The sequence below is a fragment of the Rattus norvegicus genome, chromosome 3, assembly GCF_021556685.1.
Source record: "Rattus norvegicus strain SHRSP/BbbUtx chromosome 3, alternate assembly SHRSP_T2T, whole genome shotgun sequence".
Taxonomy (NCBI): domain Eukaryota; kingdom Metazoa; phylum Chordata; class Mammalia; order Rodentia; family Muridae; genus Rattus; species Rattus norvegicus.
Window position 1 is genome coordinate 112,287,266 of NC_141536.1, and position 22,530 is coordinate 112,309,795.

Here is a 22,530-nt window from a genome sequence, read left to right on the forward strand (position 1 = left end):
TGCTCATGCACTTCCTTGTGGAAAGTATAAATATGGAAGTCCCCCAAACATTCCTGGAATCCACTCCAATTTCAGGATAGCTGAGACACGCATGAAGTCAACCTTCATTTTCTGATTTATTTTGACAGCTAAGAATGTGTTGGGAAGCAGCTGAGTGCATTTAAACACTCACCTCGAAGACGAAGAACTTGTGAAATGGAAACTAAAAATTGGAGCACTTAATCTTTTTAATGTTCTTTGAATGGGACTGTTTCTTGACACCTTCATAAGCAGATAGAGTGGCTGGAGCAGGCTGGGTCTTCCCCGACAGCAGGGCATCTTGCCCTGGCCCAGCTGGCTTTCACTCTTATGTATGTTGCAAGATCTGGGGTTGACTTTGTACTCATGGGTGGCCTTGCCTATGTGTCCTGGCCAAGGGCAGCACTTTTGGCAAATGTAAGCGGCAAGGGGGTATTTGGGTAAGCATCCAAGGGGCTGACAAAAGGAAAGAAGAGGGAATGCAAGGAAAAAAGTAGCAGGTATCCTGAGACATGTACCAGAAGGGAACGAGTACATACAGCCATGAGGAAGACAACCACCTCTAGCATGATAAGATCCACTGCTCCCTGTTCTTCCAAAAGCAGTGCCTTCTCTGCAGGAACCGAATTCTGATGGTTCCTTGAAACCCCACAGCTGGGCTGTGGTCTGAACTGGCTATCTCTTTAAAGAGTCTTGGACTGGCTATCACCCCTGCCCACAACCCACACAACAAGCAGGGCAAGGGATGCATGCCCAGTTGGCCACAGTGGTTGAAAGCTGGCAAGAGAGCCCAACAAGTACGTGGTTACTAATGGAACATAACTCTACATGTGGATTATAAACAGTCCCTAATTTGGAGAAAAAGGTTTGTTAATGTCAAAATATTGACCTGTGTCATAACCCATGCTCCAAGAGGTGACAACCCTTTTTATAATGTGTAAAATTTGGCTAGAGGCCCACCACTCAAGCATTAAGCAGAATCTGACTCCAGTTGTTCTAGAGCAATGTCTCTCCTACTAAAACGTAAAAGAATTCTATCTTCCCCGTGGAGGAAAAGTGTGAAGTGTTATAGCCGACACGGGGACTCTTATAGGAGGCAACTGGAAATTCTTGTGCATGCAAGCCAACATTTTCCATATCAGCTCAGATTTGCTCTTCTTGCCATCTAGAATTCTCTCGTGTGTTTGGAATATTGGTTTTATCATTGTTTCCATTGTGAGAAGCAGAGTCTCTGTTTGGAAGAGAACACTGACTTTGACATTCAGTTAAAGAGGACTATCCTCTTGTGTTTGTTTTGTAGAGAGTGAAGCAAAAGCACTCTATTTGATTCACCCAGGAACGCAAAGCTCTTCCCTATCAGCTGGGACTCTGATATATCTTGTGTTGGGGGAAGAGGTTCTAGAATGAACAGCTTGGTTTTCCCACTGGGAGTCAATGAAAAGAAAAAAAAAAGACAAAAGAAACCTCATGTGAGTCTCTACCATGCACTTTTCTTAATTGGTTACCTTTTAAAATAACTTTTTTGTCAACTCTAGGAGACTTTCCTATAATTATTTTTCTGTTTTACCTCTCGGGCTGAGGTTCCAGTGTGGTAGAACTGTGATAGAGTTTGGCAAGGGTGTTAAGCAGCTTGCTTGTTGCTTCATTTGTAGATGGGCTACAGTCACACTCACCTTCACAAACCAGCAACTTGTCGTTGTAGAAGAATCCCACAGGGCACTCACACCGGAAGCTGCCAACCATGTTGATGCACACTCCATTTTCACAAACCCCTGGGATCTCCCGGCATTCATCAATATCTAGAAACAGAGAAGCCCCCTGTGAGCGGCAGTGTGGCCCATGATCCCGTGTAGGCTGAGACAGGATTACAAAGATAGGCACATGTGTTGTTTATGTGGAGTCCATATCTTTTGGGTTGAGTTTTGTTGCAAAACATCCAATTTGTAAGGTAGGGATCACTTTTGAACTACAGAGCAACATGTAAACCAGATGAGGAGGGGCTGACTGAAGACGTGGTCCGATCAGAGGAAGGCTGTTGTAATAGACTATGTTTCCTAGGGCCAGAGGGCTGGGCTTGTCTGCTTTTCCTGGAGGGCCCCTCTTCCTGCTTGTCAGAGTTCGACAGACCATGTCTGTTGGGCAGGCATGAATAGTATGGCTACACACACAAGTGTCTGTCTCGTCCTGAGGTTTCTGCCTTTCTACAGAAGCACTTGCTTTCCTATAATCGGGAGGCTCTGCAGGATATTTTCTTGCCTGAGATGTAAGGGGACGGCCATGAGCTAAGGTAGGGTTTATAAGAACAACAGAAACTTCAGAAGAGCACGCCCTGAAAACAACCTGTCAGCCCAAGGCCCATTTCCAAGAGTTTGATTTTGTTTGAAAGCAAATTGACCTCTTTAATGGAAAACACAGTTTAGTTTCTCCAGGGGAGAAGCAGGCTGTGAAACCAGAAAGAGGATCGAGGGAGAACAGGATCTCAGGAGAGGTGGAAGTAGGGTAATGGGATACCTGTAGCAGAAAGCAGGAGTAAGGCTGACTGGAGGGAGGAAGGGAACTGTCAAAGGGGCAGTAAGGGTAGGGTGTAGGGGAGAGGAATGGGCAAGAAGTACAACCATACTTGTGTATGGAGAATGTCACGATAAAGCCCATGGTTTTACACATTAACCTAAAAATCCAATTTAAAAATATCTCCAAGGGTATAATTTCAAAACGTCACTATTTTGATACAGATACTTTTGACTTTTGGCACCAATGTTAAATAGCCATGGGAGGTAACATCACAATTACATTCTATGTGCAGACAAAAATCAATTTAGGATTCACTCTTTTAGTATCGATTAAAGCATGAAATAGGGCCACACACATTTGTTAGTTCTAAATAGAAGTGCTGTGACCTTACTCAACTTAGCAAACACCATCCAAGTCAAATCTCCAGTCATTGTTAGGCACAAAACAACAAAGGAATATTAGTAAATGTTTTCATTGTCTTGTCCTGTCTGGATTTTATTTGCACTTGGAGAAGTCTGTGTTTTAGGGTGAGATTAACACACATGCTATATGGTTTTAGATGCACAGGAATAGGCTCTGTATGCCAACGGTTCTAAGATCTTTCAGAGGGAGGTTATAAACTCAAATAGAATAAGGCTTTATTTTTGTCATGGCGGGATTTGGTAACACTAAGTACATCACTGAGTACCATGTTTCTAGTTGCCCAGAGCTAGCAGCCAAGAAAATTGTGTCAGGACTGGGTTCTGGTCCCAGCTCTGGTAGTGATTAGCTAGGTGGCCTTGGGTGAGTCCCTTCCCTTTTCTGGGCCTCTGTCTCCTCCACTGGAAAGCAAGGGAGTTGGATGGGGTGGCTGGAGGTCTTCCCAGGTCTGCTAGAGGATGGTGCTAATGCCATTTCAAGTCTTTGCTGATTGCCAACTGTGGGGGCCAGGCCTTGCTGGGTTACATGCCTGGACTGCCCATGGAGACCTATTACCATTAGAGGCCACTTAACTCCCAATCACAGATTCTAGACAGATTAAAAGATGTTTGGGAAGGAGAAAAACAGAACGGCTAAGGCCAGGTGCTCCATGCCAATGTCGTTTAGCAGTTTTTCCTTCCAGACCATGAAGTTTCTTTGGATGTTGACTAGTCTGTGGAGTCGTATGGATTTGGCACCGAGAAAGCCTGCTGATTGCTGGACCAGGCCCTTGTTTTCTTAAACAAGGTCACTGGAAAGGCTGATGTGGACTTCAGTTTTACTTACTAGGAATAAGTCAATAAAGCAAGCCGTGGTGGCTGCTACCAGATGAAGTCGCAGAGGTTTAGGGGGCTTCTGAGGATGGCTATAAATCACACCAGGATGGGGACACTCTGAGACTGCATCAGCTTCCTCTGACTTAGGTGGTATTTGCTTCTAAACCACAAGGGCACTGTCTCTGCTGGCCAACCTTTGTACAACGCTTCTTGATCCGTGCGTGGCGCTTCTGAATCTAGTACAAGCTCCTATCCCACTACAGGGTCTGTTTCAGCTCCCACGTGAGACCTCGGACTGAAGACTTTTATGTCTATGAAATTCTCTGAGCAAGGGACCCAAAAAGAGGCCAAGAGAGACAGAGTTGAGAAGCAAGGGGGCTGTGTAACCAACCCTCATGAAAGAACTGGAAAGTTACGTTAAAAATCGGGCAATTAAAGTCAAATCCAATGTCAGCTGGCTCTGTCCTCTCTTTGTGGACCTAGGGCCTGATTCACTATGCTTGATGGTTACTTTAGAAAGGCTTCCCAGACCCGCTTAATAGTGAGCAGTACAGACATCTGTCCATTAGGTGGTGCTGCAGAGGGCGTCACACTATTTCAAGAAGACTTGAAAACAGCTTGAGGCTTCATTTAACATTCTTTCCTTCTCAGAAAAGGAAAGAGCAAACCTAGGAAAACAGTGGTGTGTATGCACCCCACTTTTAACACAGAAGCAGAAGCAGAGGACCTCCCCTTCCCTCTGCCAACCGTGCTCCCAAGGACACAGGCTACAACTCACCCACAGGTAAACCTGTGTAAATGTCAATCACGAAGCCTGGCCTCTGGCTTCCACAGAGGGTAGCAAATTCATCTGCAAGAGTTAAACAAAGAAGGCATAGAGGTCAGGGATGAGCAGGAATTCAGAGAGAGAGAGAGAGAGAGAGAGAGAGAGAGAGAGAGAGAGAGAGCAAATCATTTATGAAAATGTATCCATCGGAAAACACTGCAGATGCAACACTGCCTGTAACTCAGACACTGCAGGAAAATGGCATCCCAGCTGACTACGAGGGAGAGACAGGCTTCTCTGTCCTCCACCCTGGTTGCTGTGTCTGGCTTTCATGTGGATCCTCAACACATTACCCACTCATACCTTCCCACCCGCGCAGCAAGTGACTTTAAACACAGAGCTGTCTCCCTGGCCCAAGGCTGGTTTTGAATTTTAATAAAAATGTTCATTTATTTATCATATTCGTTTCCCTGATGTTTCCAGTGTTTTAATCATGTGGTGGGAGCTCTGAAGTCATGCTAACAATGCTTATATTTTTGGACCATGTTGAATTTACTGCTCTGGTTATAGATTTGGATATAAATTAGGAAATGTCTGTCGCTTGGTTTTCCAGCAGGAAGGACCGAAGGCAACCGAAACGTAAATGCTCACCTTGGCAGTCAAGTTTTCTGTCTGAAAATAAGGAACACACCTTTTCTCTCTCGCAATTTCTAGCTGATTTATCTACCCTGGGAGGCAGGACGCTCACTGTCACCTGTGCTTGGGATGGGACACTGTTCACAGGGCTTATTCCAGGCACGGCCGATGTTGTAGGAGCAGCAACACATCTTCTTGGTCATGTTGAAGAGCAGTTCTCCATCGCAGGTCTGGTTGTCAGCATGATAGTTTCTGTAGCACAGGCTTCTTCTCATGTCTAGAAGAAAGGAGCGCAAAAGACCTGGTGATCCCACGGGATCGACGCAACCGGACAGAGCACAATGGGAGTCTCAGAAGGCCAGGATATGTGGTGATCCCGCTGTGGTAAGAGTAGAAAACATCTCAGCTACCCATGCCGCTACAAGTGCCCTACAAGCGAGGCACTTGGAGAAATGCACTCCCGAGGTCCCGTGCCACAGAATGAGGACATTACGGAGTGCAGCTTTAGCAAACTTTACCCGGCCCTCCACCCACTCTCCTCATACAATCCTCCACTGCTATTTGGCAGGGAATCTCTTATTTCCGATTCAGGATGTTTTAATGCTGTAGGTCAGTGCTGTAATATAACTGTACAAAGACACACCTATAAGTCAAACCGAAGAAGTACTATTAAACTGTTTGACATCTTCCAACCTCACATTTAAAAGGGAATCCTCCACCACCCCCCGTCACACACGCGGCGGTGAAAATGCCAGGCTTCTGGGTTACAAGGAACACGTTGGAGGTGCAAGTATCTCACTACAACAGTTTAAAGGAGGCAAGCACTCTGATGAGCAGGGCAACAGCCAACAGCAGGTGTTTGACTGGCCTTTGCAGACGAGCGCCGAGGAACACTTGGACTCACCCATGCAATTATTCCCCCCATTCACTTGCATGTAGTCTGGAGGACAAATGCAGGTATAGTTGCCAACGGTGTTGTAACATGTCCCCGGACCACAGATTCCGGGAGTCTCACATTCGTTCACATCTATAATCCAAAAGAGAGAGTGTTACAAGACCATGAAAACAGCGCTCTGGGATGGGTGGATGTTCAGTTTCAGTGTGGATGTTGACAGAAAGAGCACAGCTTCTATCTGGAGGGCCTGAAACCCAGGTATGAACAGCAGGTCTTCAGGCTGTGGGCGACTTTCCTCTATGTCAAATTTTCAGTAAAGAAGGTTTACTAAGGATTTCATGCCTTCTGATATGAGCGCTTAATAAATCAGTCCTCAATGCTCCCCAAAGGACTGAGAGATGGAAATGGGCAAAATCATAGCTGTCAAATATACCTCAGGAAGATAATGACGAATTTTATATGCTTATAATCCAGACTGAGCCATTAGCAACAGGTAACAAGGTGGCGCACAGGAATATTTGCTTAACCGTGAGTCTGAGTGCTAAGTCTTATGCACCACGGTGTTCAAATAATCCTTATTATGGGAGAGGTCTCTTCCCTAAATGGTCCTGTGAGTCCTGGATGTAGATGGAGTCTCCTCATCCCCCCATCCCCCACCACAGTCCTTGGGCTAATTGTTTTCATATTGCAAAATGGCCAGAATTCTCCATCTTTAAAAAAGGTGAATGAAGCCGTTGGCTGTCATAGAGACAAAGGAAGGCTCTAAGGGAGGCTCATCTGAATATGCTTGTACAGGTGACAAGTGTCTAAGGACAAGAGGAAAGCCTAGAACTACCCTGAACACTGAGTGAGGATGCATGCTGGTCTAGGGAAAATAGATTTTCCTAGCTTGTTTGGACTGTGAAGTCAGGCTGCTGAGCTCAGTTGGTAACTGTATCCTGGTTGGGGCGCCGGTCAGTCCTCAGTATTTGAGGTAACATATCTTGTAGGCAACCACTTACCATCACACACCCGTGTGTCTTCATTCAGGTAGTAACCCGTTGGACAGCGACACTGGAAGCTGCCAAAGGTGTTGATGCACTTCCCCCCTTGGCACAGCCCTGGGAGCTCCTGGCACTCATCGATGTCTGTGAGGAGGAAAACAACGAGTGCCTTCAGGACTTGAATGAAACCAAGGCCATCCAAAAGGTGTACATGTTACGGCAAAGGAGAACCCTTACCTTCCAATATAACGGTGATGGGATTTGGACGAAAACCTTCTCCTCCGGGGCAGAGAATTTTATACTCGGCTATTGAAACAAAAGTTCCACGTGAGCTCCTCTGAATCTAAAACTTCTAAAATAATATCTTCAGGAGCAATGCTGACACATCTGACTGAAAATGTTAACCTTCCAGAATCTTCAGCTTTCATTTACCAGTTTAAAGCCATTTACCTTAGCATGCACGGGCCATTCCTCAAACATGAAGCCACCTCACTGAAACCCACGGTTATGCTGCTCATATATTCTTCTGAGGTTTTTTTTTTTTTGGTTCTTTTTTTTGGAGCTGGGGACCGAACCCAGGGCCTTGCGCTTCCTAGGTAAGCGCTCTACCACTGAGCTAAATCCCCAGCCCCTGAGGTATTTTTTTATTCTCTATTTTCCATCACTGCCTTTTAAGAAAGAGTTCCTCTCCATTTTTGTTTCCTGCCAACTTCACTCCATTTCAGTCATATTTAGCATTCCTTCCTGGATGTCCCCATGTCTCTATTAACGACCATCAGCCTATCCCTAAAACCCTTTCCAAACAGAGTGCAGGGATCCTTTGTTCTTATTTTAAACCTGATGCCATTCTTGATGTCCAGATATTTTCTAATTCCTCTGTGTCACATGTGTGATGCTAAAATTTTGATTTTACCCCCAAATCTACTTTTTCCCATCATCTTATAACTCCTCCATCAAGCCATTAGGATTCAGATAAGGTATTTCTTCCAGTGTCATGCCTCAGAATGTGACTAAAGTGACACAGCCATAGTATCATCCTAAAGAACATGAGTCTTGTCCTTTCATAATCATCAAAGTCTTCTGAGCCTGGCCCTTGCCCTGGTTTTATAAAAACATGTGGATTCACATATGTTCAAACTCCCATTCTAGTTTGAGCTGGTGACCTTTTGCTAACTATTATTATTCTATAAGGCTGAATTCCATATTTCCAAATCCTAATCTGGGTTTGCTCCTCTTGATATCAATGGCACTGGGTGTCTTCCTTCCTTTTCTTCTGCTCCTCTTTTGGGTGTCTCCTCACTTACCTCATGTTCTTCAATGCATAACTCAAAAGTTCACAAAGTGGTCAGCACTTCTATCTAGAACTAAACCCTTTCTCTCTGAAGAGGGAAGAGAAGGTTGTGCCAGCCAGGCTGTACTGGATGAGGTATCCTAAGACACTAGTCCGGCCAAGGTCATACGGCCATCACTTGAAGAGTCCCAGCTTGAATCTCGTGTGTGTTTTCTGTCAAACATGACTCTGTGCCTATTCATCTTCCTCTGTGGTTGAGCTTGTGCTGAATTAGAGCTCTCTTGTTTGTGCTCCACTCTACCTAATGGATGCGCACTTCTGGAGGGCAGACCTCTGGCTCTCTACTCTCAACTTATTTCACGGATATTTTGAGAAGTGACTAATTGACTATTCTTCAAGAAATGAACCAACATTCATCCCAATTCACCCGATAAAGTCTGACCTCGGCCAGACTGGCCACACCTAGTTTAAATCAAAGTGGACAAGACAGAAACCCACCTTTAACGGAGTTGTAGTCTTAAGCTTCCATTCACAAATACTTGAAAGCCTAGCCCTGGAAATATTAAAGTAATTCTAACTAAGGTAGGAGACACTTCCTGCCCTACATAAGCTTTTCACACAGGCCAAAGAGAGAGCTGTTTGGACTCCCACATCCTGGACTGGTGGATGAATCTGCCTTTCCTTTCCTGCATGAAGACACTAGTGGCTTCTCCTTCATGGCTACAAAGAGAACTGGACTGGTTTACACAGTAGTAGTTGTAGTTGCAGTAAGATGCAGGGTGTCCACTTACATGTGTTCACAGGAGGACACAGCTCACATGGGGTTCCCCAAGCTTTACCCAGAGAGCAACAGCAGGAAGCCTTAGAAACACCAACTCCAATTTCATTGCTGCAGGCCGTATCCCCATTGTCTCCCCGGGGCCGGATATCCAGATAGCAGTTTCCAGAGCGAGTATCTATCATACACAGATTTAAAAAGTGTCAGGCCTATCCCTCTGATTGGAGGGGTTAAAAGTCACACTCGTTTCTGAAAGTATTTAAAAATCCTAATTTAACTTTTCCTAAGAAGTTGAAAAGTGTTCAAGAATATATATTGGTCATTTTCCTTCAGAAAAGAAAGCTCAAAGCATATAATGTGTTTGAGAAATCTTTACGTTTTTATGATATTACTTTCAGAAACATGAGAAATGGACTATTTGGTTTAAAAATAATAAACAGTAGGTATCTTGGAAAAGGTCTAAGGATCTTACCGACACAGCCCACTCGAGTTGGATTCAGCTCAAAATCAGGTGGACAGTCGCATGTGTAACTGCCTGGAGTGTTGACACAGTTTCCACTGATGCAGGTGGTAGGATCCAGACACTCATTAACATCTGCAGCCAAACAAATGGGCAGAATTACCCAGCATCCCATGTGGACTGACATCACTAATGGCAGTAGCACCTAGTCCAGCGCTCCTGAGAAGAACTAATCAATTCCTTGATTATGCCTAGTTATGCAACCTCCCACTTCTGAAAGCCATCTCCCCAGGAGGGAACTGAGTCATAGCCTTTGGTCCAACCCCCACCCCCTGAAGACATTTACTCTTTGAACTTGTCATGAGAATAAAATGTAACTTTGAAGCTAAGAAAAATATTCCAGTCCAGGTAACTAATGGCAAAATATTGTTTTGATCTCGGCCAACCAAAACTTCAGGCATAGGTTTATAAGAACAGTACATTAATATGTGTGCTGTGTTGTTTTGTCAAATTAGAACAAGACGTCCTAGAACACTTGGGAGCAGGTGGTCTCTGCTCTCTTCTCTGCATACGCATGTAGGAGGCTTGGTGTGTTTCTTCATACAGACTCCCTCCCTGCACAGATGCTCTGCTGAACATTTATTTCCCTTTTGGCTTCTATTCCAAAACTATGTACAGCATTCCAGAGATTTAGGACATGGATCTTTTTTTGACAAATTCTAACCCTGTACAACCCTCTTTTCTATTTTTAATGCCTAAGAAATATCCCGAACTAGACAAATGGCTTTGGAGCAGACAGCCTGGGGAGTCAGGATGCTTGTCCTGGGGTGTTTCCTGTGGTCTGAAACCCTGGTGTCCTCCAGGAGGAGACCTGCTGCCTCTGGATTGTGAGTAGGAGGGTGGTCTAAGAGGGAGACTTGCCACGACTGTCAGCCTTTTCTTGGTGACAAAGAGAGCAGTTTGTGACAGTCTGGTGGGAGCTACAACTTTTCTAATTTTTTCCTTTTGTCCCCTGGGAGTCCTTTTCTCCAAAAAAAAAAAGACTCATGTATTAAATGGAACTAAGAAGACGGTTCAGTGGGCAGAGTGTTCACAAACATGAGAACACAAATTGAGATCCTCTGCACCCATATAATCCTAGGCATAGGAGGAAGAAGAAACAGGAGGATCTCAGAACTCATGCCAGCCAGCCCAGCAAATCAATGAGTTCCAGGTTCAGTGAGACACCAAGTCTCAGCAAATGAAGTGAAGAGCTGTAGAAGAAGACACTGGAAACTTGACTTTTGGCCACCACATACATTTGCCTAGCCACCTAACCACTTGTATCCCCCCACCACTGCTACACACAAAGGAAATGCATGGCTGGTCCCTGTGTGTCAGGCACTCTGGTGGTCAGAACCTCAGCTTGGGTGGGAAGATGTGGGTAGTGCTTGGAAGTGTACAAAACAAACTGGGGTTCTAGAGCATGGTCTCTGAAAGGAGGTTCTGAAGATGTACTAAGGGAGGGAAGAAACTGGCAGGAAGCCATACAGCTGGAGCACCCCAGAAACTTCTCTCTGGAGCCACAGCCTCAAGTCCAAACCCATAGACGTATCCCCTTCTCTGTACACTCACCCCTCACCAGTCCCAGGCCTGAGAAATGTACCCTTGACTCTTAGTGCCTTACTCTTCCTTTGTTTTCCTCTGTAGCTCGTGCCATCCTGGTGATACCCCAGCAAAAACACCCCTGGGGACACCTGGGAGCCCATTTTTAACATACGTGATACCTTACCTGTGCAGTTCCCTCCACTTCGGTCCAGCTCGTAGCCAATCTCACACTCGCAGCGGAAGAGGCCCGGGAGATTGTGGCAAGTTCCAAAGACACAGATGTTTGGAAGGGAGCACTCGTTGATATCTTGGGGGAGGGATTACAAAAAGAGGCAGATTTAAAAATAAAATTTCCACTGAAGAAGCCACCCAATAAAACTAGGGAATGGATATCAGCATTAAGACAATGCAGTTTGCCTGACATCAATGTAGGCAGTTCCCAGGACCTTCAGGGCATTTGTCTGTGAGAAGAAGCCTTGCTAGTGACAGGCTCTGTTTCCTGAGGCCCCATCACATGCTACACCATTGGTTGAACTTTCTCTAGACAGCCATCTATCTTTTTTTGTGGCATTTGATATAGGTCTACCTTACTGTTGTAATCAAGAGCCAAACAGAACAAATTCGCGGATAAATTTGCGGGTTCTTCTTATCTGTAGAGTCTTCAATTTTGATGGAGAACTAAAATTTTAAGATCCTTTGGGAGCAGCTTTAAAGTTCACTTTTATCCTCTGTCCTAGTTTTACCTTGCATGCTTGCTGCGGTCTATAGGAGACCTACACGCTACAGACGCCTTTTCTGGGCCTCCCCCACTGCTCCAGCAAAGTGTTCTGCTTGTGTGACGAACAGACACATTTTCAGACTGGAGACTGCTTTAACTAGGTGTGGCCCCTCTGTCAGTGACGGTTTATATTAAGAACAAACAAACAAATAGAACTTTCCTGTAAGTTTTAAGAGAAGCAACACTTGCCCTGTGACTGTCTCCACAGGTGGCCCAGTGCCTATTTCCCTTGAGTTTGGGGGGTACAGAAGCAAACAAGGCATTAGGTTCACAAGCAAGGTCTCCGAAGTCATGTACCAGTGCTGCACTTTTAACGTGAACAGGATAAAGAATACCCAGGGGTTCCATAACTGAGGAAAATACAGAAACAAGTATGCAGGGCACAGCCGAAGAGTGAGAAGCCGCAGCCTTTAATAAGGAACAGCTATTGGCTAATGCATTAATGGGCTCTTGTCTAAACTTCTGTCGGTCCTTATCATTGGTTTACTTCTCCTGTAATCATTTCAGCTCACTGTAATCCCCAATTACTTTCAATGAAGACAATGTACTTAGATTTGACAAGTGTGAGTAAGGAGAAGGATCTGTTGTTTCCTAACTGGATCCATCCTGAGTCAACAGGTTCCCAGGACTCTTCCTGTCAGACTGATATGTCCCAGAAAGACAGAACTCAAAGCTGAGAGACCAAAGCAAGTGGCACCATTCCAGGGAACTCTCCCCCAGGGACATGTCAGACCCCGCTCTGTGTCTACGTGTGCGAGATACTTAGAGAATGCTGTAAGATATATTTAGGACATTACTCCACACAAGGGGCAAACTCTCTGCTATTGCTATCTGGAATCCTTGACTGCTAGGAACCAAAGCCTGGCAGAGAGGAACAGCCGTGCTTCTGTATTTATAGACAAGCCTCAAACAGAGCACGGGGGTGTGTGTGTGGGGGAGTGTCTGTGCTTTGAAGCTTCCCCGCCCTCTAGAAGTAAGAGTAGCCGAGCTGCATCGGATGAACTGCACATGGTCATTCCTCTCTTGTGTCCCACAGTGTAACACTGCAAATCACTTGGCCCAGATTTTCTCTGCGTGAAGGTATCGTAACCTTATACTAGCTGCTTGTCTTGGTGTGACAAAAGGAGCAAAGTCAAGAGCGTTTGTTTTAGATCATGCACACTCGTGGGAGGAAACCCTCGCCTGGCTGAGGCAGGAGCATGAGGCAGCTTTATGTATTATGGCCACAGTCAGGAAGCAGAGAAGCAGAGAGCACTAATGCTTAGTTTGATTTCTCTTCTTTTATCTAATCCAGAACCCCGGCATATACAATGGTGCCACAAAGAGTTAAGACGACTCTCAGCTCGGCTCACCTAATCTAGATAATTCCTCATGGGCATGCCCAGAGGCTTGACTCTCGGTGTTTCTAGATCCTCTGAAGTTGACAATACCAACTCTGCCAACCAAACTGACCAGCTTAGACGGGAAGGCAAGATGCACTTCAGCTTTAAAATAGGAAAGAACCAGTGATGTTTGAACAGCCTCGTCTCACAGCTTCCCCATGCTTACCTTCACAGGCCTTCCCATCAGCACTGGGCACGAAGCCCATGTCGCATTCACAGCGGTACCCGCCAGGGGCATTGAGGCACTGGCCATTGCCACAGAGGTTCAGGTTCTCAGAGCACTCGTCAAGGTCTGCGGGCAGAAACACAAGCTATGATTTTGCAGCCAAGCGTTCTCCAATGCCTCAGGTCCTATAATTTTTTTCTAACTGCCAAGTTCCAACTGCACGTCATCATGATTCACTCCTGTTTGATAATTTTAAACCCACCGGTTTTCCTTCTTGAGTGCCGTTACTGAATATGCAGCACTACTGGGTACAGAACTCCGACTGCTTGATCATGTCTAATGCCACCATGTGAATAGTAAATCAAACTCATCGTTCACACAGATCCTTTCACCCACAGAGGGGACATAGTTGAGACCCGAAAGAACATGTCACAGTGCACGTCCATGTCTCAGGCTCTTCGGGCTCAGCATAAATGGGTAACAGAGGAAATGGAGCACCAAATTCACAAGCATTAAATTCCGAGCATACGAAGCATCGATGTCTAGTAAGTGTAATTTAAATTTCTTCCAAGATAATAAGCATTCCTGGATTGGGCAGAGATGATTTGAGCTGAGATAAAACTTTCAGTGAATTTCAGTAATTCACTCAGCTGCCCTTAGCTTCTTTTGTACTCACCTGACACCTGATTAATTTCATATTTCTAGACAGAAATTAGTGCTCGTCAATTTATTCCATTAATTGAAGCCGATGCTCCAAGTCACAAGGGTGACTTAAAAGTATGGGTGACATAGTCCCTACTGCTTTACGGCCAAGGTCCTTGATGTAAGAAGCACTGTCTTTGTGGACATGCACATGCACTATGCAGTCACACACTCATGCAATCACACATACCTACACGCACATTGCAAGTTTATGCTAATTCTGTGACTTTTAGAGTTGAGGAGAAATATGATTCATGAGTATATCAAAAAGTGAGAGGAAGCCTTACGGCGCACTGCAGAACTGTTGTTATGCCAATACAGGGATGGCGATGGTGTGGGGAAAGCATGTGCTGCATCCTCATGTAGAAACACCACATAGCTGCCCTATGTATCTTCCTAGAGCAAGCTCACCCATGGGTTTGACAGAGATAGCAAGGCCCCAGTGAGAATCAGGTGTGAACACAAGGGTGAACACATGTAACAGGTGGTGCTCTCTGTTTTAGAATGGTGAAGCCATTACATGGATTGAAACATGTGCATGTAAATGTGTATGTGTACATATATTTGCGCACATGTACATCTATGTATGTATGTGTATACGTGTACATATATGTAAGATGTGAAAGGTAGAGAGATACACACTGTGCTAGCTTTTGAGGTCTCCTTGGTGACTTGCCTCCAAGGTTTCATTCCATGGGGATCTAAATTCAGATAAGTAATATTTTCTATTACTTGGCCAGCACGCCCCAGTCTTCAAGAAGAATTGTTGGTCTGATATGGGATATTGTGCTTTTTCAACAAGTTACACAGTTGTTTCCAAAGTCAGCCTACCTGTGCAGGTGAAGCCATCCCCTGTGTAGCCATCCTTACAGAGACAGCGATATGACCCCATGGTGTTCTTGCAGTCTGCGTGTTGGCTGCACATGTGGGTTCCATTAGAGCATTCATCCAGATCTTAAAGAACAAAGTTTACTTCATTATCAATATAATGACATTTACATTGAGTAATGCAAAAAATTACATTCTACTTTCTAAAATGAATACTTTTATGTTTCGGATCCATGTAGTAGACCATGAATGTAACTTGTGCTATTTTTCCAGTTTACCTGTGCACTTAATGCCATCTCCAATCCAGCCAGGACTGCAGCTGCACTTGAAGCTCCCTGCTGTATTTGTGCACACAGCATGTCTGCCACAGTTGTGTGCTCCAATCTCACATTCATTGATATCTGAAAAACAATCAGTGGTTTAGGAAAAAGTTCTGCACAAAAGCATTTTTGGGGCCTTCTAAATGACGTAGCAATATTTGAAAGGGGATTCTCTCTCATCCTCACCATGGTGCAATGTAGACAACTAAGTATCCACACAGATGCTGAGCTCCCTGTTGAACAACTTTGCCTTTTAATTTACAAAGGCAGAATGACACACACGGTCATTGCATTTGTTGTTGGTCCCATCCTTCTGTGTATTTCTAATGTGAGCACCCAGCCACCTCTCAGAAAAGTGACCCTCTCTCCAACTGACAAAGTGAGTCACCCAACACCCTTCTGGGTAGTGTTCATGGTCATGTTTTTATTGATAATACATTTTATTAAGACAACTACAGGCAATACACATTTATCACATCTTCATAGGCAAATGGATATGGTGACATATCAGAAAACTTTGGAATGATATATTATTTATTCTTAAATTTAAAGTATTTTTGTTTCAATATGCTTTACTTTAATAGGATTCTTATTTTAGATATTATCACTTCAATCATATACAGAAAATGTTGCTTAAGGCAAATACGCCAGTCTCTCTTCTCTACTTCCTGAGAGAATGCATCACACTGCAGTCTTGCATAGTTCGTGTAAAACTCAAGTCAACCTAGAGAGAACTTTCATCAGAATTAAGAAATACCAGATTAGGTCAAGTTAGTAAAAGGTCAAAAACAATTTCAAATTCTTCATTCTCTGATATTTCATTTCAAATTTACCCAACGTAGACTACATAAAAATGTTATAGTAACTTTTTTTGTTTCCTCAAACTCAACGTGTAAGAGGTTATCTTCATGATTAACTCTGCTACTTACTAGAAACAAAAATGTATGGCTATGACACTATGATTTCTAAGTAGAAACCAATACTCCACACAGAACTTGGGTCAAGAAGCCTAAGACAGGCCTAGGAAATGTGGCAAGAATTTCCAGGGATCACTCAAGTGGTGACTTTAGAAAGAAACCAGCTAAGCAATAACCCTGTTGTTTACTCACAGAACTCAGTTTAACGACTTGAAAGGGTTAAGAAATACCTTCCAACTGCTCTACCTTAAGCTTAGAATGGTCTTAGGAGGAAGCACAAAATACAATAACGACAGGGTTTTCTTATATAATGCTTTTGTGATGTTACTGATAATCATGACACGAAAATACATAGGGAAGAATTTTTTAATGGTTATAGCAAGTTGTTTCAGTAGATTTTAATATGGTCTCAACAGTCACATGAACCGACAGAGGTCATAGGGCAGGCTTTGAACTCGTGACTGGAGCCCTAAGTAACTGGACAACAGAGCCCATCACACATCCACAGAAATAAAGAAGGCCAACGTAGGGATGATTGTGCTGAATGTCCCATAGGCGTTTAGAAAAGTAAGCCTCCCTAGGCTGGTCTAACAGACGCCACAGAACCAACACAGATGTTCCTAGGCATGGAAGTCCCACACCTCAGAAGGTAATACACTAATCATAACTTTTGTGGAGTTCTGCTTTAACTCCTTTTGTCATAGTAATTGTTGGTGGAAAGAAGGAGCTGTCCCAGACACTACAGAACTGCTAAGGCCTGAGTGTGAGATGTCCCACAGGCAGGCTCTGTGTGTAACCCCGGGCTGCCCAGCTGTGGCACTGTTTGGGAAGATTGAAAGGCTTTGCTACCATGACATAGGCAGCAGATGTGATCACTCAGGCCAGACTTGAAGATGACACTTGCTTCCTGGTCAGTCAAGACATGCCATCCTGCAAACCACTGCCACGGGTAGGGCAGCTCAACTGTCATCCCTCCCCACTATGATAAAGTGTCCCTTGAAGTCACAAGGCAAAATAAATCCTCTTCCTCCTCAGTTGTTTCTATTGGGTGTTCCATCCCCTCAAGAAAAGTAATGGATACGGAACCAAGAAAGATTTTTAAGTGGAAAGAGCTAGAATTCTGCTCTAGGGATTTTTAAATTTTAGAGAAGGCAGGGATTAAGCCCCAAAGCCAGTAAAAGGTGAAGCTAGGGTTACCCTGGACTTGGTTTCCCTCGCTATTGACACCTCCCTCGGGACATGGATGTGTAACTAAGATCATTATTTTAGTAACTTCAGTTTTATTCCAAATTTTATTTTAAAGACTTAAATGCTGATGAGACTCAGAGAAACATCCACAAACCTCCTTGAGTATAATTTCAGTTATTCAGAGGCTATCAATCTGCATACTATCCTCTCCAGGCTCTTTTTATTAATATATATATATATATATATATATATATATATATATATATATCCACTGTATGAAGTGGATCTGGTTATATTTTCATAGATGTATATCATGTCTTTGAACCATATTCAACCCTAATTATCTCCTTTCCCCCTGCCTTTGTCCAGTTGTCTAATGGTCAAAGACATCACTATTTTCATGTGCTCTTTACCTTTCCCCTTAATCTTGCACTTGTACTTCTCTCGATAGAGGAATCTCCTTTAATCATTATTACTGAAATTTAATATAAAATTCTAATCCAAGAAAATATTTTTAAAGTTTGCCATGCTTTCAAAGTGAAAGAAACTCTATTTGCAAGAGGTTGTGTTGTGTGTTGTGAGCTTTGGGACGCCTGGGAAGCAGTGGTTCCAGGGTGATATTCAGGTCTCATGTTGTGAACCTAATGCATCATATTAACTGGCGTATGTTCTCGGTGTGTGAGAAGCAGATGAGAAAGAGAGCAGGTCATACAGGGCAAACATCTCTGAGTGAACAGAGGCAGCACGAGTATGGATTACACATGCACACACACACACACACACACACACACACACACACACACACACACACCAACTCTTACTAATTAACTGTTTCCATGGCAGACTTGGGCAAGTGCAGGGGAAAGTGAGCCATAAGGAAAACAAGCAAACAAAAGCACCGCACTGAAACGCTCTTCAATAGCACGGAGGAAACGGCACAAGTCTGCCAAGTTCGTCTCTTTCTGTACAAATGTTCTCTTTTCTCCACAAGTTTGCTCCAGACAGAAAATTCATTTTTCAGAATCAGTGGAAGCCAAGCAAAGCAAAGAAATTCAAATTCAGGCTGACACTGCAACCCCCTTAACCCCACAGGTCCTCTGTCACAAAGGCTCACACAGGTCCCCGGTCACAAAGGCTCACACAGGTCCTCGGTCACAAAGGCTCACACAGGTCCTCTGTCACAAAGGCTCACACAGGTCCTCAGTCACAAAGGCTCACACAGGTCCTCTGTACAGGGCCCCATGAAGGGGAAGGGTGAGCAGCAAGCAGACTCTGTGGCAGGGCTATGCCTATGCCCACAAATCTGTCACACAGGTATGAGATGCATGTTGAACTTCTATAGCCTCCACGGCCACCATACAGACAGAGAACATGCTACCTACAAACGCCTGTCTTTCTGCCCCCAGATAGCATCCCTCCCATGGATCCTGAGTCCGTGGTGCTGGCACATGGGGAATCTCTAGAATTAGGGGCTGAGGAAGAGGGCATGACAGCTTAAATGCAAGTGCTACTTGGATTTCTTAATTTAGGTCAAAATTTGAGCCAAGACTATTAACTGAAGAGAACACCCACGGAGTTTCCACAGGCTGACAGCCAGAGGAGGAAAATTAGTGGTGATAAGAAAAGCAGCAGGAACTGACCGGCCATGGTGCGGAAGAGTATGACTCTGAGACCCGCCAGAAACAGTTCGCATGTGAAAGGGAATCTTGCTTCTTCAACAATTCTGATTTTATCCACTGGTTAAGTGAGCGTGTGATGCCAGGTGGGTTCTAAAAATTAGCTTGTGAAAGTGAGGACCCACTTGGGTGGCACCCGGCAATGACTTTATCTTCTTCCCATTACAGTTCCTTAGAATGAGCAGCAGAGGTCACAGGAAAGCTGTGACCCCACCCACTTAGGCCAAAGACAGAGGATCTGCGTCCTAGGTTCCAAGCAAACGCACATTCTCTCTCCATTAAATCAAACATTCCCTTCAGCAGTATCCACAATTTGGACAAAGCTTAAGGAGAAAAAAATGAGGCGCTTAGCATCTGTGTGGGCTGGGAATGTGAGTCAGTGGGTGGATTCTTAACACTGCCGATGTGATTGGGAGAAGAAGACATGTTTATTTGTTAAAATGGAAACAATCAGTAATGACAAGGGAGCTGAAGTATTCAGACAGAGCTGTAACGGAGCCCAGAGGGTGATCTTAGTTCTCATGAAACAAAGTCCCTCCTGAGGAGACAGCATATGTGTTCTTAATAATTGCTTCCCAGGGTACTCACTTTAAAAATTCTATCCAAATAAGCAGGGTGTGTGTGTGTGTGTGTGTGTGTGTGTGTGTGTGTGTGTGTGTGTGTGTGTGTATGTATGCGGTGCATTTGTGTGCATATGTGTGAGTGTACGTACACGATTATGGTGAGTGTGTTCATGTATGTGTATGTGGTGTGTGTATATGATTTGTAAGTGTGTATGTGCATGTGAGTGTGGTGTATGTGCATGTATGTGGTGTGTGTGTGGGTGTGCATGTCTGTCTGTGTGAGTGTGTGTGTGAGTATGAGTGTGTCTATGAGTGTATGTACTACGACACAGTTGCAACATTTCTTTTTACTGTTATTTGTAGTGTGTCTTGCTTATCCAATTAGGCAGGAAAAGTATCTCAGTTTACATCAGTTGCCTGGGACATTACAAACACTTGTCCTTAACAGGACCATCACCAAGGTGACCTGACGGTGCTCGAAGCTATGAGTAATACTGTCTTGAAACCAGCCTGAGAGAGACCTAGTTATGTGGGACTAAAAAGACATTTTGGCTGATTTTTAAAAATGTGTTTTCAAGTATGTGAGGCTTGCCAGTTCCTGTCTGTGTAAGTCATTTCCGGTCCAGTGTGATACCTTTGGCTGCTATTAACAGGATTATTCCCAGGGGATCTTTTCTTCTCAACCTAATGCAGCCCCTCCTCCCATAGGTTTCTGCAGAGTTCTTTACCCAAGAGGGTTGTCTGGTTAAAGTCAGATGACTCTGATGATTAGTTCATGATCACAGAACAGTGGGAGGACCTGAAGAATTCATCTGTTTCAGAAAAGAATATCATAAACTATGCTACTGTGATATTGAAGAGGTCACAAAATTTGGGGCATCTTCCTACAGTATTTGCTGGATAATGTCAAACTGAAAAGTCATTTGAGACTGCAGTTAAAAAAAAGAGGAAGGTATTGGCCCTTCTGAAAAAAAACAAACCCACAGTGTTTCCCTGGGTATATTCCTGTTCATAGGGCTCACTAAAGGTGACTTCTGTGCTGTAACATTGACACTGACTTATCCAGCCCACGATGAGCATGTCCTGTCCCCCAGCCTTTGCATCTCTGCATATTCAATTATATAAAAAATTCCCTTTAAAAATGGATTTTTATGCACGTGTGGTGAACAGTTCGTTACATAGAGGCCTCAGTAGATTCACGTTGCCTCTAGGCCTGTTATCTGGGATAGCAGTAAGCTCCCATACTCTTATCTCTTTTGCCTGTAATGATACAACTATGTCACTCATCATGGTAAAAGACCTAAAATGACCGTCCTCTGTGTGTTTGCCCGTTAAATGGACTTTGTAAAAGGAGCTCTACAGATCCTTCCCTTCCAGCCAATGAAGTCTCTGCCAGAGACTCTGTCTCTTCATGATCATCATGGTCCTCTGCCTGAACTTCAGTGAGCTTTGTTTTCCTTTATTCGTTACAGTGCAGCAGAGTTAGTCTCCCGCCTCTTCCCACTGCCAGGCCCCAATCCCTGAGCAAGCCTTATGGCCACACTGGAAGCTGATAACAATGCGGAACCTGAGCGACATCTGTACCTTAGCATCTCTGTGGATGAGCTCTCACCACAAAGGACCCTAAAGGATTTCTATGACAACCAGCAAGGGGGCATAAAAGAGTGTCAGTATTATGCCTCTTTCAATGGCTTGGGCAGCCTGTCACTTTTGAACCACCAATCACATTACTGCCATGTTTAAGTAAGTTGGACAATTAACACGATCACTTTATAACTGACAAATATATTTTGTATGTTTTCTGATACAGTAAAGAGGAGAATTCATACATTATCAAACTGCCAATATGCCAGTTTTAATATTTAAGTCACAAGGCCTTGCCAAGCAGCTTTTAGAATTCAAGTCCAGTCAATTACTTGTTAAATGTTTTTAAAGTTACCTAGTTCAAGGTCACCGTTATGTTTTAAATTATAAGTCACAATCTGTATCTCTAATATGCTATTTAATTTTAATTTTAAGTTACTTTCTACCATTACATGCACTTAATTTCATTATTTCATGGTTGAAGGCAACATCTAAATATTTATAAAACAACGTCATGGCACAGAGCGGCTTCTTCCATTTGGTATTTAATACAATAGTCTCCTGAAACTACTGCGTAAGGGTTTCTTAAGCGCTAACGATAATAAAAAAGAAAACTGTGACTATTTCAATTCCTTTATGGCATTAGCTAAGTCACACGGATAAAACTTGTTTAGGCTAAAAAGTTAGTGTACCCAAGTACTCTAAGTTGAGGACTGGTAAGGAAATATAAAATCCAGGGTGTTTACTTTGAAAAGCAATCTCAGTTACAAAATGAATTGTTGGCAAAAGAAGGTTTCTCTGACAAAGAGCTATGAATCTTTAGCAACCAGCATGGTCACTAACATGGTCTGAAGGCATGATCCTTAATCTGTAAAGATCACATCACTAACGTGATCTGAAGGCATGATCCTTAACATATAAAGATCACATCACTAACGTGATCTGAAGGCATGATCCTTAACATATAAAGATCACATCACTAACATGGTCTGAAGGCATGATCCTTAACCTGTAAAGATCATATCACTAACGTGATCTGAAGGCATGATCCCTAACATATAAAGATCCCATCACTAACGTGATCTGAAGGCATGATCCTTAGCCTATGAGGATTACACTCTGTCCTGTTAACTTATCCAATCCGACACACCATCGTTTTCACAGGTAGAAGGATGGCTTCCGTCAGGTTGGTTCTAATAAAGCATGGGGAGTTTCAAAGGCATAGAAGCTAAACTGAGGAAACTCGGCACATGAAATACCTACAGT

General features: G+C 43.8%; 1 protein-coding gene and 1 long non-coding RNA gene across 4 annotated transcripts in view; one reads left to right on the forward strand and one right to left on the reverse strand.

The window, feature by feature from the left end:
• Nucleotides 1–22,530, reverse strand: part of Fbn1 (fibrillin 1) — a 203,118-nt gene that overhangs the window by 36,198 nt on the left and 144,390 nt on the right. For all 3 annotated transcript variants that reach the window (XM_087654706.1, NM_031825.3, XM_087654705.1), the window contains 12 exon segments: nt 15,295–15,417; nt 15,020–15,142; nt 13,487–13,612; nt 11,345–11,467; nt 9,586–9,708; nt 9,127–9,291; nt 7,282–7,350; nt 7,063–7,188; nt 6,071–6,193; nt 5,285–5,443; nt 4,543–4,614; nt 1,692–1,817 (listed from right to left, as the gene is read on the reverse strand). In XM_087654706.1, the coding sequence (XP_087510832.1) occupies nt 1,692–1,817; nt 4,543–4,614; nt 5,285–5,443; nt 6,071–6,193; nt 7,063–7,188; nt 7,282–7,350; nt 9,127–9,291; nt 9,586–9,708; nt 11,345–11,467; nt 13,487–13,612; nt 15,020–15,142; nt 15,295–15,417 (1,458 nt within the window).
• On the forward strand, nt 18,682–21,462 carry LOC120101649 (uncharacterized). Its single transcript, XR_015683770.1, has 3 exons — nt 18,682–18,755; nt 18,971–19,203; nt 21,153–21,462. It is a non-coding gene; the product is annotated as an uncharacterized LOC120101649 (long non-coding RNA).